The sequence below is a fragment of the Nilaparvata lugens genome, chromosome X (genome assembly GCF_014356525.2).
Source record: "Nilaparvata lugens isolate BPH chromosome X, ASM1435652v1, whole genome shotgun sequence".
NCBI lineage: Eukaryota > Metazoa > Arthropoda > Insecta > Hemiptera > Delphacidae > Nilaparvata > Nilaparvata lugens.
Genome location: NC_052518.1, coordinates 53,841,539 through 53,857,792, shown reverse-complemented (window position 1 = coordinate 53,857,792; position 16,254 = coordinate 53,841,539). Strand labels below are relative to the sequence as shown.

The 16,254-nt window shown below is 36.1% G+C and overlaps 1 protein-coding gene across 4 annotated transcripts in view; it reads left to right on the top strand.

Annotated features, from left to right (window-relative positions):
• LOC111064485 (ubiquitin carboxyl-terminal hydrolase 32) overlaps nucleotides 1–16,254 on the top strand; it is a 236,805-nt gene that overhangs the window by 206,114 nt on the left and 14,437 nt on the right. For 3 of the 4 annotated variants that reach the window (XM_039443337.1, XM_039443336.1, XM_039443335.1), the window contains one exon: nucleotides 3,365–3,447. The exons of the other annotated variant lie outside the window; for it this stretch is intronic. In XM_039443337.1, coding sequence (XP_039299271.1) covers nucleotides 3,365–3,447 — 83 coding nt within the window. The remainder of the gene's footprint in view (nucleotides 1–3,364; nucleotides 3,448–16,254) is intronic. 4 annotated transcript variants of the gene reach the window in all.

Genomic DNA, 16,254 nt, shown 5'->3' with positions numbered 1-16,254 from the left:
TTACTAGCTGAGTAGTTAAACAAAGACTGCTTCAAACTTACCGTCTAGAAAAGTGTGCATTTCTTTTACTCCATTACTCTCAAATTTTCTATAGAGAAAAATTCATTTAACGAATGGTTATCAAACATCATTTTGTTGGTTATGTATCCTATGCTATGGTAAACAAACTTAACAAACAAGCTATCAGCGCATGCACAGAGAAGCAAGCAGACCACAATTCAATCGACCAATGAGAGTTTTTCAAATTTGAACTGTCACACTTTACCAACCTTCAACTGAGGGGTTGGAATTTGGTTCTGGAACTAGTTTCTGGTACAGAATCTGTCAAAATTCTTCCCATGGGATGCGGTACTTTTTACCGGGTAAATTATGAATAGAACAATTTACCATATTTCATGTTCAATAAAAAATTCAGCAAAAAACAACCACCTGCAAGGAAAATCCTGTGCGCAGGTGAGAGCTGCTAATACGAATTCAATATGAGTCATTAGGAACTTACAAAAGAAATTATATAATTATATAATATAATATTTAATAAAAGAAGATGATGAATAAGTGGAATAAGGGTGAAGGAAAGAGAGAAAGAAGGAGAAGAGAAAGAATGAAACAAGAAAGAAAGAGTAAATAAATAAATTCAAGATTGATAATGGAGCTGATGTTAATATTCTATTTTACAATAAAAAAATATATTCCTCCATTGATAATAAATTCAATTAATTTATAAATGGATAACTTAATTAGACTTTGACCACGTACAGCACAAAGGGCCGCTTAATTTCTTCTAATTGGCTTCAGTAGTTAGTTATTACCTCTATCTGTCATTGTAGTCTGACAAAAAGTTGATACCCTCGCTTCAGCTCGAAACCACCAGATCGCGCCAACCGCTCATTCTTCTTCTTCTTATTTGGCATTACAACCCAGCGCCGTTCACAGCCTCCCTCAATTTCCGCCTCCAAGCATCTCTGTCCACCGCTGCACTTTTCCATCTTCGCACCCCAATTACTGCTGCATACTTATTCACTACGTCTATCCATCTTGTTCTGGGTCGCCCTTTCCTTCGCCGGCCATATATTTTCCCTTCCATTGCCATCTTTGGGGGGTAGGCAGCTCGTACCAGGTGTCCTGCCCACCTCAGCCTGCGAACTCGCATCACAGTGGCTATATCAGCATACTGGTACAGCCTATAAAGTTCGTCATTATGTCTCCTACGCCAGACTCCTGCTTCCTGTATGCCTCCAAACACTCTTCTCAGGATCTTTCTTTCAAAGACGCCCAGCATTCTTTCATCCGCCACCGTAGTTGCCCATGTTTCACTACCATACAGTAAGACAGGCATGATGATTGTCTGTATAGCAGCAGCTTAGTTTTTCTACTGAGAGTACGTTTTTTCATCAGAGTTGATAGCGCGTAATAGCATCTATTGGCTAGCATAACCCTTCGCCTTACTTCTTTACTTGAATCGCCAACCGCTCACTGCTCAAGCAGAACTCTAGCCTAGGCGACTAACAGTCCCGTTACTTGATGATGCGCACCTCCAGCGCGCAACACATCTTAATCCGCCATATGCCAGGGCGAGCCCGGAGCTTACACTCCGTTCAGCGACGCCGAACCCAGAGGCTCCGGGGAAAGATGCTGAAGGAACGTCTCCAACGGCTCGAAAAGGTGGTACCTAGTGAGGCGCTCCCGGTAAATCGCGGAAGGGTACCTAACTTAGGGGCATCACGGCCTAAAGACCGTGTAGCGGAACCTAAGGGAAACTACCGCGGATTGCTGGTGAGCGGTGTAGCTAGTGGGCCCTCTCCAGCCGGTGCCGACGTTCTGACGGCCTTCGACCCCGCCTACCCGGGGTTGAACGGGGAAGCGTGGCCGGATCTGCTGAAACTGGAGGGAGAGGCCAACCTAGCCTATTGGAAGGCCGATTTCGAACACTTCTACAGCGGCGTCCCAAGCAGCCCGATCCGTAGCCCAGTAAAGAGGACTCCCTGGAGGCTGCTGCCCCGGCTATCCCTCCAGAAGGGCCCCGGATCCAAGGACGGCTGAGAGCCGGAAACACCCTCTGCCACCTCATCCTCTCCGGCTATAGACGTCGCCGCCACTACCCCCTTGGCCCTTTTCAGGTATGCATAACATGCATCACTACTTCACTAGGAACCGCCTTCCCGCAGGCGTTCCTATCGCTGGAAAACGAGAGACGACCCATCGCTCTCCCGCTACTAGCTCTTGGCCAATATGTATCATCCCCACAGCCCACGATAACAAAGTCTACAATTAATGAGTGCTGGCGCAAGATATGCTGTATTTGCTCGCTTAAGCTTCTATTGAAAACTCCGTTCAATATTTATTCAGCTAATAAGCAAATTTTTATAGTCCGTGCTATAAAAAAAAGGTTAGATATGAACATTCTTTTCCTTCATTTCAGAGTATTAGATGTTTTCCTCTTAGATATATGTATGTGTTCAAGGTCCTGTATATTATGTTATATATTTGGAAACTATGGTCATGCGTTGTTCAGGGATGTTCCTAGTTACCAAACTAGGAGAGTGACAGCTGATTCACTGAGACTTCCCAAATCGTATACCACTTGTTTCCAGAAATCGTTTGTATTTCTTGGCACTAATTTTTTTAATAACATCTCAATTGAAATAAAGAGAATTCAGAATCAACTTGTTTAAAAACATTCTTAGATGGCTTAGAGGTCTTATGCCTGACCATTTAGAGATCTTAGTTTTGATTTCGTAGCTTAGATGTTTTAATTTTGGTGGTATGCAATATGCATTTGGAAGATGAGCTGTTATTGGAAAGTGTGTAATGTGAGTGAATGTGAAAGTGATTGGTTGCTAATCTTTTCTTTCTTTCTTCTGTTTTTCTCTCCATTTCTGTAGGAATTGGAAATAAATTTAAGTGATATATTATACATTCCTACTTGCAAACGAATTGTATACTTTCAGCAATTACTATTTTTTATTTCAAATTCACAAACTTCTTCCTGATAAAACATAACGGTATTTATTTTATCACTCAATCGGGAGTCCGATCTCACTAGGCATGAAACCTGCAACAGTGTAGAAATCAATCTGAAAAACAAACCAATTTCATTCATTTTATTTATCTTACTGAGATAATCTTGTTGTCTAATTCTTGTTATGTAATTGCTTGTGATTTTAAATATTGTGAATTTGAATAAATAAAATTTGAATTTTAAACTGGTGAAAAAATAAGCTTTCCAATCATGTATTTTCAATTTAAATAAAAAATTCCTTACACCTTAAAAACGTGGGAACCTTATTTTTTCACAACCATCGTACATTAATAACTGAGTTATTGCTTCTTTTTCGAACTGTTTTTTTTTTTGTTTCTCTTTTAGAACCTCTTCAAGATTTTCACCAGCATAGATTGACTGATGAGCAAGACCCATTCGATCTTAGTTATAAACTTTATGCAGTTCTGGTCAGTATAAATTGATATAAACGGAGGTTGTTAACCTCTATACAAATTTGAATTGGTGTTGGTTTACAGAAACATGTGTCGTGGCATAACCTGCCATATCTCAGCTATTATTGACTGAGGATGTGGCAGGAATTTCACAAATCATAGTTTTGTAATTGCTTGACAATTTATCCTCAGTTCTATTCATTATGGAGAAATACCAAAAATAAACTGAAAATCCAAAAATGCAACTGAATCTCCAAGTACTACTAGACAGGTCTCCAAAATGAGTAAAATAAGTGTACTGAGGGTCTACCGTAACGGCAGAAGAAATTTAATTTTTCGAGCTTTGGCTTTTCAATCTTCTTGTAGCCAGATTTCTCTCTGGTCTAATGATACCGCTTACAGGTGAATACGTTGAGAATTGTCGACGCAATAGCGTATTTCGGAAGAGATGTTTAAAAAATCTTCCGCCAACCCCTTCGCCCTATTTTCCAAGTGCTCATTCACCTCCTCGTGGCTGGAAACACCTTTTCCATCCATGTGCAGCTTCAGGAAGGTGAAGAGACAGGTGCTAGGTGGGGAGGAGGTGCATAATGATCTATTTATAGCAGTTGCGGTGTTGGCCGTGCTGGTATGGCTTTGTTGAGCAGCAGTACTCCTCTCCTCCTCTTCTCAATCGTTCTCTGCAATTTTGCTAGGGTCTCACCTCTAACAATAGTTGATTCTTTCTCATTGGTGAATTTATCTATTTTTCAAATTATCTCTTGTCAGTCTCAAAATACTTTTACCTTGATAATGAACATTAATGATAACGCAATTGTGTTTTTGAACTTGATGGTGGAGGATGAAAAGGTATGGGACCGTCTTCTTGCTTCAGTTCCATATTGTGTAGCTTACTTTTTTCAAATTCAAATTAATTTATTGCCAAAAAAACAATGTACTCATACACATACATACACGAGCAAAAATAAAAATAAAATGTACATAATACAATATTACACATAAATGCATATACATGAGAGAAGAAGAACTAATTATAAAATTTCTAGACATCACCAGGAAAAAGTTAACTCTTTGCCCGCTGCACAATTTACTACCACATGCAGGCTATACCTTATTATAAACCTCAACCGGAGATTCTCCCTATGACTTATGAAATCTGATGATTTAGCTATTTGTTTCTAATGAAGCATCAGAAACAGTGAATTCAAAGCTCCAGAATTTTACTTGATAACTAATTCCCAGTGTTGTATTTTCTTTCAAGTAAGTGCTTCAGTGTTTATGTAAGAGGTGAGTTAGCTGTGAAGAACTTTCAAATTGTAGTATTCACAATTTAAACCACATTTAATGCTGTAAACTGAACTATCCAATAATCTAATCACACTTTCAACTCCATATTGCGTACCGGCACAGTCCTGTTTGAGTCTTCGTCAGCCGTTGTGACCTTGATACTACTTCGACATTAGCTACTGTTATCAGTGTTTACGCGTTTCCTTGACGACGGCTATCCAAGCTTGAGTTGTAACTGCTCGACTCTCAGGAGAGAGCGGCGTAATGGGGTACTGGAATCTCTAGCCTAATTCAGTTGTTGTCGAAACGCCAATGCGAACGGACGTGCTGTACTATTATCTTCAGATTACGGTTATGCTCTGCTCTGTCTAAATAGTTTTATCGCGCCGGCCAACTCTTGCCCGCAAATTCAAACAGTAATTTTTCGTGAACATTATTCTACAAAATACCTATTTAAATAGTGTGAAACAACAAGTACTCGTGTCGTTGAATAAATTCTCTATACTGGTCTATTGCGATGGCTGAATGTTTCAAGTGTAAGGACGAACTTCAAAATAAAGACGCAATCAAGTGCAGTGCTTGTAAGTCTTCTTTCCACGTACAGTGCACTAGAGTGGAGACCATGGATAAATTCAAGAAGAAGAACCTGGAGACTAGGAACAATTGGAAGTGTGATGATTGTGTGAATTTAAATAAGGGAGAAAACAGTCAAATCGATACTCGCTTTAATCAAATACTAAGTGCCATATCAGATCTAAGAAGTGAACTGACATCGTTATTTATGGATAAAATGGGGGAACTTTCCGATCAGATTGAAGCAATCAAAGCTACCACTGAAGAGACTAGGTCCCAACTAGATAAATTAGAAAACGAAAATAAATCCACAACTAAGAGATGCGATGAACTGGAATTTCAGAACAAGAACCTCAATCAAGCTGTCTGTCAATTACAAACAGAATTACATTCCATACAACAATACACAAGAAGAGATAACATAGAAATCATTGGGATTCCACAAACAACAGATGAAAATCTATATCACCTACTAGAAACAATGGCAAAGGCAATTAACGTCGATTTCAACGTAGACCACATCTCATCTACACATAGAGTTCCAACGGCAAAAAAATCTACATCAATTATCGTGAAGTTTGTTTCAAGGCAGTTTAAAATGAACTGGTTGCAAGCAGCGAAGAAGAAGAGAAACCTTAAGACAACGGACATATGTGCAAAATTGGAAGAAAGCAACATCTACGTAAATGAACACTTATCTCCGCACTTCAAGCATCTTTTTGGTTTGGCCAGGGGCTTGAAAAATGAAAATAAACTTGCTTTTGTGTGGGTGCGTGAGGGAAAGATTCTTATCAGGGAGACTCCAACGTCACGTGTGAAGAGAGTCTTTTGCAGGGATGATCTAGACAAATATATTGATCAACCTTGAATTTTCAATTACAAACTTTCGATTATTTACTTTATCTAAAAGACTATAGAAGAATTTCAGTACAATTGTGACAAGAAAAGTTTTTATTATTAATTTATCTATTTGTTTTCTCGATTCTGTGATGTCCGTTCTACTGTATTTCCCAAAAACGTATATCATTAATAATTAATAGGCCATGTGCTACAGTTTACATATATGGAAAAATTAATTGATTGTAGAATTTCTTTTATTAGGGCAAAGTGGAGGCGTCGATTTATCCTCCTTTCCTTTCAAATCTATTCATCTTATATTTATAAATTATTCCTATTTTATTTTCTACTTTTTTTAAAATTTTCTTCTTTTTTCTCTCAATTTTCTTTCTTTTCATTCTCTTTCTTTCTTCCTAATTAACCTGATAATTTAATGGTTCTTATAAATGACTTTGAAGAAGAAACGTTATTGGAATGCTATGACACTATCGAGATAAACAATATTTTTGATTATCGGCCAGACAGATCGGATTCTTCTCTCAATATATTACAAATGAATATTCGTAGTTTTGTGAAAAACTTTGATCAATTTATCTATGTTGTACAGAACTGCTTAACTGAATTTCATATTATAGTACTTGCAGAAACTTGGATAACTCAAGATCATTCTTTCAAGTATAAATTAAATGGATACAAAATGATAAACAGGCCAGGGAAGCTCAATAAATGTGATGGCGTTTGTATTTTTGTAAGAGATGATTTCAAGGTTGATGTGATTGAATACGACATTCAGGAAACTAACTCTCTTATCATCAAGATAGAAATACCAAACACTAAGCAAGTTATAATCCTTATCGCATTGTACCGTTCTCCGGCATCGTCTGTTGATATATTTTTAAATAACTTGGACGAATGCTTGCAATACTTCAAAACTGATGAAAATGTTATTATATTGGGAGATATGAATATTGACCTGAATAGTAATACAAATATAGCAAACGAATACTTAAGCATTTTATCATCCATGGGATATAAATCCTACATAAATAAATCAACAAGAATAAATAATAATTCAGAATCTTGTATTGATCATATATTTTTTTAAAATAAACATTTCAATTCTGATGATGTTACTGGTTTAATATTCAAAACAAATATCACGGATCATTTTTTCACATATCTTCAAGTCGGAGTTACCAATAGTATTAAAAAAATAAATTGCGAACAACTTATTAAAAAAATAAATTATAATATACTCAAATCAAAATTGGAAAATGAGAATTGGGAATCTATGTTGAATTCTGAGTCAAATATTGATGAGCTGGTCGATGTTTTTACAAACACTCTCACTCAACATATAGAAAATAGCAGCACTTATAAAACTATACCTCATAAACTTAAACCTTTAAAACCTTGGATTACCAAAGGTCTAATAATTTCTATACGTACACGTGATAAAATGCATAAAAAACTAAGCAGGCAACCTTTCAATTACAATTTAAAATTAGAATATACAGCCTACAAAAAACTTTTAAATAAATTAATAACTGATTGCAAATATGATTATTATAAAACAAGAATTGATGAATGTAAGGGTAATAGTAAAAAAAATTGGAAGTATATCAATGAAGTTATGAATAATGAAAAATCATCAACCAAGCCCAAAATTGATCCGAAAACTCTCAATGATCACTTTGTTCAGGTGGGAAAATCCTTTGCAGAAATACTCAAAAATGAAAATCTCAAAGACACATCATCAACCCTTAATACACATTCCACTTCAGCTCCTCTATCATCACCACATTTTTTTTTCTTTTTTCCAACAAATGAATATGAAATAATAAAGGTCATTAAAACACTAAAAAATAGCTCTGCTGCGGGCATTGACACTATAAGCAATATATGTTTGAAAATAATTGCCTCATACATTGCTAAGCCACTTAACAAAATAGTAAATAAATGCTTCGCTGACGGCGTTTTCCCTGAAAAATTCAAAATTGCAAATATAATACCCCTATTCAAATCTGGCGATCCCAACAATCCTACAAACTATCGTCCTATAAGCCTACTGAATAATTTATCAAAAATATTGGAAAAACTTATAAAAATCAGACTAGTTAGTTACCTAAATAAATACGAAATCATTCATAAAAACCAGTATGGCTTTCAAAAAAACAAAAGTACCCAAGATGCTATAACAACTATAGTCAATATTATATCAAATAACTTTAACAATAATAAAAAAACATTAGTCATTCTATTAGATCTCTCAAAGGCTTTCGATACTATACCACATGAAATATTACTAAAAAAATTGGAAAATATAGGTATTAAAGATGTTCCTTTAAAGCTATTCAATTGCTATCTTAGAGATCGCTGTCAATATCTTGAAACCAGCAAAAGTTTTTTATCCGAATATGGTCTACCACAGGGAACGGTATTGTCCCCTATATTATTCTTGATCTACGTAAATGATTTACTTAAAATGAACATAAAAAATGGTGTTACAGTCTCATTTGCAGATGACACAACATTGACATTTACGGGTGATGAGTGGAGGGATGTGGTTGAGTCTAGTGAGGAAGGAATGAAAATGGTTAAATCTTGGTTCAACAAGCATTTATTAACACTTAATGTTACAAAAAGTATTTTTATGACCTTTTCTCCGGATGCAAGGGGCCAACCAAATGATGTGAATTCAATTAAGATCCACTCGCTGAACTGTAATCACACTCCTCAAGCTCCTTGCCAGTGTCCAGAATTAAAAAAAGTAGATAAAGCCAAATATCTTGGTGTTATTTTAGACCCACATTTAAAATGGGATATACATATAAATAACATGTGCAACCGTATGAAATACCTCACTTATAAATTTTTTAACCTTAATAAACTTAAAAATTCCAGATTAACAAGAATAATTTACTTTGCCTATGCGCAGTCCATATTACAGTATAGTATACTGGCATGGGGTGGAGCAGTGAGTTGTCATTTAAATAAGATATTCACCATACAGAAACATTTAATAAAAACAATATTAGGCAAGCCTAGACGTTATCCTACTCGCAACTTATTTGCAGAGTTCAATGTCTTAACTGTCAGACAACTATACATTAAAAGTTTATTACTGAATATCAACAAAAATAAACATATGTATAATTTACGACAATCAATTTATAACCTTAGACCGTCTAGCCTGACTTTTGAGTCTTCCAGAGTAAATTTGAGTGTTTGTGGGAGACAGTTCATGTTCACTTGTTCTAGATTGGTAAATTTCATCCCTCATCACTTTATAACAAATAGCATCAATAACAAGCTCATTGTTAAAATGGAAAAATGGATCAAAGAATCTAATATTATAGATCGCCTTTTCTGAGTGAATGCTTGAATATGGAGGATCAAAATACATTTTGAATGAAAAATAAATCTATTATGTCACTTTTTTCTATATATCTTTCTATATTTTCCCTTTTTTCTACTATATCTCAATATTATTATTTCTCTAAACAGAAAATTTCTTAACTTAACTTATCTTTAACAATGGCGTTTCGATCAGTTATATTAGTTTTTAAACTTTCAGTTTCTTTCTTTATCTATCAGCTCTTTCTGTCTTTTTCTCTTTCTTTGTCTATCAGTTCTTTCTGTCTTTTTCTCTTTCTTTATCTATCAGTTCTTTCTGTCTTTTTCTCTTTTATTTTTTACAGTTTTTCATATTCTTCTAGTTTAAATCAAAACATAGCAAATACAGTACGATTAAAAAAATTTCTTAGTAATTTTACTTAATGAAAATACAACACTCTTACACTGCGCACGGGTCCCAAGACCTTGCAGTGTAAATTCCAAGTATAATGTAAAAAATGAATATTTTGTATTTTTTGTTCTTCATGGAAATAAATTGATTTTGATTTGATTTGATTGAATTCTACCGTATTAGGTCGGCAGCCCATCCCCGAGTAGGACTTCCTTATCAATACAGAGCGGCGTGACGGTGATAACATTATCATCTTTACAGTGGTTTCATACCGATAAATTCACTTATCTCAGCATAGTTTTCCAATCACTATGATCGATCCGTAGTAGATAACAGCTGTCAACTAGATTGTTCTGTGTTTAATCCTTTGCCCCCTTTACTGTCATTTCATCTTGGAGGGGTAATATTGTGAAATTTCAAGACACAAGTCATATGATGATGACACGAACGGGGCGAATTATATTGAAAACGCAGATGGAAAAGACCTCAGCAGTCTAAAAAAAGGGTTGATTGATGAACAAGTCATCGATGTTTCTTTGAAAATTTATACTGTTCTGGAATACATCATTTCAAAAACGTACTCAGAGAATGCAGTAATTGATTTAATACCGGAAATTACTTCTTCTTAACATATATTATGCTTCTATTGAAGTAAACGGCGATTTAAAAAAAATATTGACAGCAGAAAACAAATCACTTCATGTAAAACTTTTCCAAGAAAAAATAGTAGGAAAAATTATCTTGATGACTCAATATGCAATGAAGAGAAGACCAATCCTGAGATTCATGATCTCAAATACATATTAAAATTATTGAAGAAGAATTCAGAACAGATTAAGGAGGATATTAGCTCGAGATATGCTATTTTTTTCTGTCATGTAGCCCATGTCAGAGGTATTTATTAAAGATGGAAAAAACATTTACAATATGGAAAAAATACTTAACATACTTAGATTAATTTACTTAAACTATCGTGTAGCATCCCACTACATAGTCTAGGTGTCGGGATGCATTTAGTCTAAATTCTAAATTATAGTATTTTAAATACAATTTTTATACAATACAATTATGTGGGCTGTATCTACCAATTGAATACCTTAAATAGCGCTAAAACTAATAAGAGAGAGCTAATTATCGTAGTAAAAGAGAGAAAAAAAGAATAGTGTGAAGTATTGTTTAAAAAGAGCTCAAATAACGTGCAATATTAGTTAATATACAATAGTTGTTCGCTACTTTCATTTCCAATACCTATTAACATATGTTTGATACTTTTTTTTTAACTTTGAATATTGTTCATTTCCATTAATTTCACTGATAATGAATTAAAAATTTTACAGCCTATATATAGTACACATTTCTGAACAAAAGTTGTATTTCTTCTAGCAATATACAACTCCCTATCTCTAGATCTAGTGTTGTGCGCATGGTCTACATTGCGTGTTAAATGAGGGTTTCTTTTGATGAAGATAAGAACTGTTTATATGTATAGTTGCCGAACGCTTAAAACGTTATAATCTTTAAATAGCAGTCCGGTTGGGTAGAGTCTGGGTATGTAGTTGATAATTTTTAATGTAAGTTTTTGTACTTTTATGAGTCAGTATTGCGCTAGAACTCGTAGAGAACGGACGTATAGTGGAGTAGTAATAGTGTAGTGTAGATGTAGTGAGTCAGCAGTTTGTTCGCGATTAAAAGTGGAACAAAAATATTGCATCGAGTATTGGTCGTCAACCGCGGTATTTTATGCAAGCAAAGCGACCTGCTTTTCTCGGCGGTAATATAGCTCCGTTCGCGTTTCCGTGTGCGTGAGTGTTGATTACGAGTGCTGTTTGGAATGTATGGTAGTGAATTCGCACTATGTCCGACTTGGTGAAGCCACCAAGTTTTCCTGCATCAGAGCAAGAAGAAAAGGAAGCCACTAAGGAGAAACGAAGATCCATAGCCCACAGCCTACCTTCTCAGCAGCCGAGAACTACTCGACAAATGAAGAAGAATTGGCTAAAGAAACTGAATGGATCAGAACTCGTACTAAGCGGGCTACCAAGAAGAGGAAGCTTAGCACCCCATCGCCAGAATTCAAAAATGAGTCTGCAAAAAATCAGCAACAAAATTTTAATAATAAAATCACTCCTGTGGAAAAACCAATCAGTGAGGTGGAGAAGAGGAAGAAGAAAGAAATGCCACCACCGCCATTCATTGTGGATGGTATTAAGAATCTGAATGTACTTCTTACGAGTTTGAAAAAAGTGTCACCAGCTGACAAATTTAGGATAAAACTGTTAAGTAAAGAAACATTTAAAGTAAATGTAGTTGATTCAGAAACTTATCGGAATATTACCAGAGAATTGATTAAAGATGGTCTCAACTGGCACTCCTATGAAGATGAACAGTCGAGACCAATAAGAGTGATGATTAAAAAGCTTCATCACTCTTGTAGTACAGAAATGATTCTGGAAGATTTGAAAGTACGAGGATTGAAAGTTCTAGAAGTTGTGAACAAGCTGAGGTGGAAGACAAGAGAACCATTAGATATGTTCATGGTATCATTCAGCGCGGAAGAAGATATAAAAACAGTATTTGAATTGAAAATTATACTTGGCTGTAGAGTGGAAGTTGAAGCATTGAAGAAGGCCAATCCGATACCGCAATGCAATCGTTGCCAAGCATACGGCAACACTCAAAAATATTGTAACAAGGAGCCTAAGTGTGTTAAGTGTGCAGGTAAACACCAAACAAAGGAATGTTTGAAACCCAACGATGCTCTACCAAAATGTATTCATTGCGGTGAAGCACATCCAGCCAGCTATCGAGGTTGCACTGTTGCAATCGAATTGCAAAAAAATCAGGAATTCTACTAAAACAAAAACCATTGCAGATTCACGAAAGAAAATCATTCAAAATATCCCACCAAAAATCACGGAAAATACAGAAGCTCACAATCTAAACAATGGTAGTGCAGTTAAGAAATTGACTTTCGCCCAGATTGTCTCAAAAGAAGATAGATCGAAATTGGAAGAGCCAAAAAGTGAAGTAGAAGAAGGCACCAATAATATTTTGCAGCTAATCTTGGCAAAACTGGATAGACAAGAGCAAATAATCACCTCACCAGAATCTAAATTTCAGAAGTTAGAACAGAGTAGACTACTGAAATTCAAATGATTCATTCACTAAAAATAATGGAATGGAACGCGAATGGATTGTTACAACGGCAACAGGAGTTAGAAGCAGTTATAGACATAGAAAAAATAGATATATGTCTTATATCTGAAACTCACTTTACAAATCAATCGTTTATCAAATTCAAAGGCTTTAAGATCTATCATGCTTTACATCTCAGCAATGTCGCGAGGGGTGGGAGTGCCATCATTATCAGAGACAATCTACAACATCATGAATAAGTGAAACATTAAAGTGATAGAATTCAATTGATAGGTGTAGCAGTTCAAGCAGTAAATTATCACTTCGTTGTTGCAGCTATTTACTGTCCTCCCAGATATTCCATCAGAAGAGAGGAGTATTTGACATTGCTTGATATGTTAGGAGAAAAATTCATTCTTGGTGGTGATTTCAATGCAAAGCACGTGCATTGGGGATCGCGTTTAACAACTCACAAGGGAAGACAGCTCTTCGAAGCAATGAAAGAGATGAGGTGCGAAGCTCTTTCAACTGGTAAACCAACCTACTGGCCCACCGATACGAGGAAAATCCCGGATCTCATAGATTTCTTCCTGGTAAAAAATATATCAGTTAATTATTTGCATTTAGAGGATAGTTTCGACCTTAATTCCGACCACTCACCCATCATTATGACTCTGAGTGATTCAATTCTACGGATGGAAAAAACTTGTCCTGCGTTAGCAAATAGCCGCACTGATTGGGATGGCTTCCAACATATGCTGGAGGAAAGAATAGAATTGAACTCACCATTAAGGAACGAAGAACATATTGATCGGGAGTCGGAGAAGTTTGTGACTGATATCCAACAGGCAGCATGGTGTAATACCCCACAAATCAGAAGAAGAACCACTGGAAATAACTACCCTGCGGAAATCAGAGAATTGATTGTTGAAAAACGAAGAGCTAGAAGGAGATGGCAGCAATCACGTTCCCCCCAGGACAAAAGAGTTTTGAACAATCTAACTCAAGAACTAAGGAGAGAGATTCAATGTATCAAGGATGAATCAATTGATAGTTACTTGAGAAACTTGACAGCAGAATCCAGTACGGACTACTCACTCTGGAAGGCAGCTAAAAAAATAGAACGAACCATTCAATAATCTCCTCTCAGAAAGCAGGACAGACAATGGGCAAGGAGTAGTGATGAAAAGGCACAGACATTTGCGGATCATCTTGTATACGTTTTCCAATCAATCAACTCAGGTGAAGAGAAAACTTTAGAAGTGGATGAGAATATCTTACAGCCGAATCAAGAGATAATGCGTGTCACAGTAGAAGAAGTGAAAAGAGAAATAAGAAATCTGAATAACAAAAAAACCCTGGATTTGACATGATAACCGGCTCAGTCCTCAAACACCTACCAAGGAAAGCAATACTGAAATTAACAAACATTTTGAATGCTTCTTTCAGACTAAAATTCGTACCAGGAATATGGAAAGTAGCAGAGGTTATAATGCTACTGAAGCCAGGTAAAGAGCCACATGAAGTATCATCATATAGGCCAATATCATTGTTACCGGTTCTATCCAAGTTGTTTGAAAGGATTTTACTTAGTAGGCTAAAACCAATAATTGAGAGACAGCACATAATTCCAAATCACCAATTTGGCTTCAGAGCGAAACACTCAACAATAGATCAAGTGCATCTGATTATAAATGTAATAGAGAAGTGCTTAGAAGAGAACAAAGTTTGTTCAGCAGCTTTCCTTGATATAGGGCAATCTTTTGATAAAGTATGGCATGAAGGTCTCATTTTCAAGCTCAAAAAAGTGCCACCAAAGCAATATAGAATAGAATAGAATAGCTGCCTTTATTTTTACCTAGGAGGGCGGAGTTAGGGCGCAGCCGGCCCTCTCTTACACTCAACCCTCCAATACAACACTAAATAATTACTAGATTAAACAAATCAAATTCAGAAAAAATATATATACAATATTACAAACAAGGTGAATAAATATTATTAAAATACAAAAATAATAATCAATGGAGAAAAAAAAATAACGAAACCTAAATTATAATTGAGATATGAATAGAAATTAAAGAATAAAAACTGAAAAATAATACAATGTAACAAAAGAAGAAGTAGAAGTAGAAAAAAAAGAAGAAGAAAAAGAAGAAGGAGGAGGAGAAGAAGAAGAAGAAGAAGAAGAGGAAGAAAGAGAAATAATAAATATCGAATTGTTTTGGGAAAAAGAAGAAAGAAAGAAAAACTGACCAATAAACCATTTGCTAGGTCCAGCCACCCACACCACCCCTGATCCACCTGAAAACAGCCGCGCCAAACCGACGAGGTTCCTCAATTAGCCTCAGCTCAACAGGCAATGTGTTCCACAATCCACAAGCCGTCACAAGAAAGGACCTGTTGAACATGACTGTCCTATGAATTGGGACAGCCAGTAAATGGGAACCATGCCGGGTACCACCCCGACCAATGTCACACAAGAAGTGAAAGTCTTCAGCTATGTACTTGGGTGTCTGAGTTTTTAACACTTTATGCAGAAAGAGAACCGCATGAAATGACCTACATTCATGTAGCTTCATGAGTTCAAGTCGGTCAAAGTCGGTCACATGGTCGTCACGTCTGAGGTTGAAGATGAAGCGGACACAGTAGTTATGCGCACGCTGCATCCTGTGTTGTAGTTGAACAGTCATGTCAGTAGTTACAATGTCGCAATAGTTGAAAACCGGGAAAATCAAGGTCTTCACCAACATAACCTTTGTTGAAAAAGGAATAATGTCAGAAATCTTCTTCAACGTCTTGATCCCAGCAATCACCCTATTGCATGTCAACGTCACATGGTTTGTCCAGTCCAAGGTCTTAGTCATAGTGAGCCCCAAGTTTTTCACGTCTGAGCTGTACTCTAATTGTACGCCATTGATTGTAATATACGGTCCATCTGTCAAGTCAAGTGTGTTCAGTAGTCTCAAATAACCAACCACGATTGCCTTTGACTTTGTCTCGTTCACCTTTAGCCCATTATTACCTGCCCAATCAAGTAAACGTACTAATTCATAATTCATTTCATCTACTGTCGTGTTGAAATCTTTTTTATTACAGTGTTTATAGATTTGCAGGTCATCTGCATATAGATGATATCTGATAGATGATATCTGTAGATGATATCTGGTGGTTAGTAGAGAACTAGTCACGTCGTTTATGTATATGCTGAACAGTAGAGGACCCAAGACCGACCCCTGAGGCAC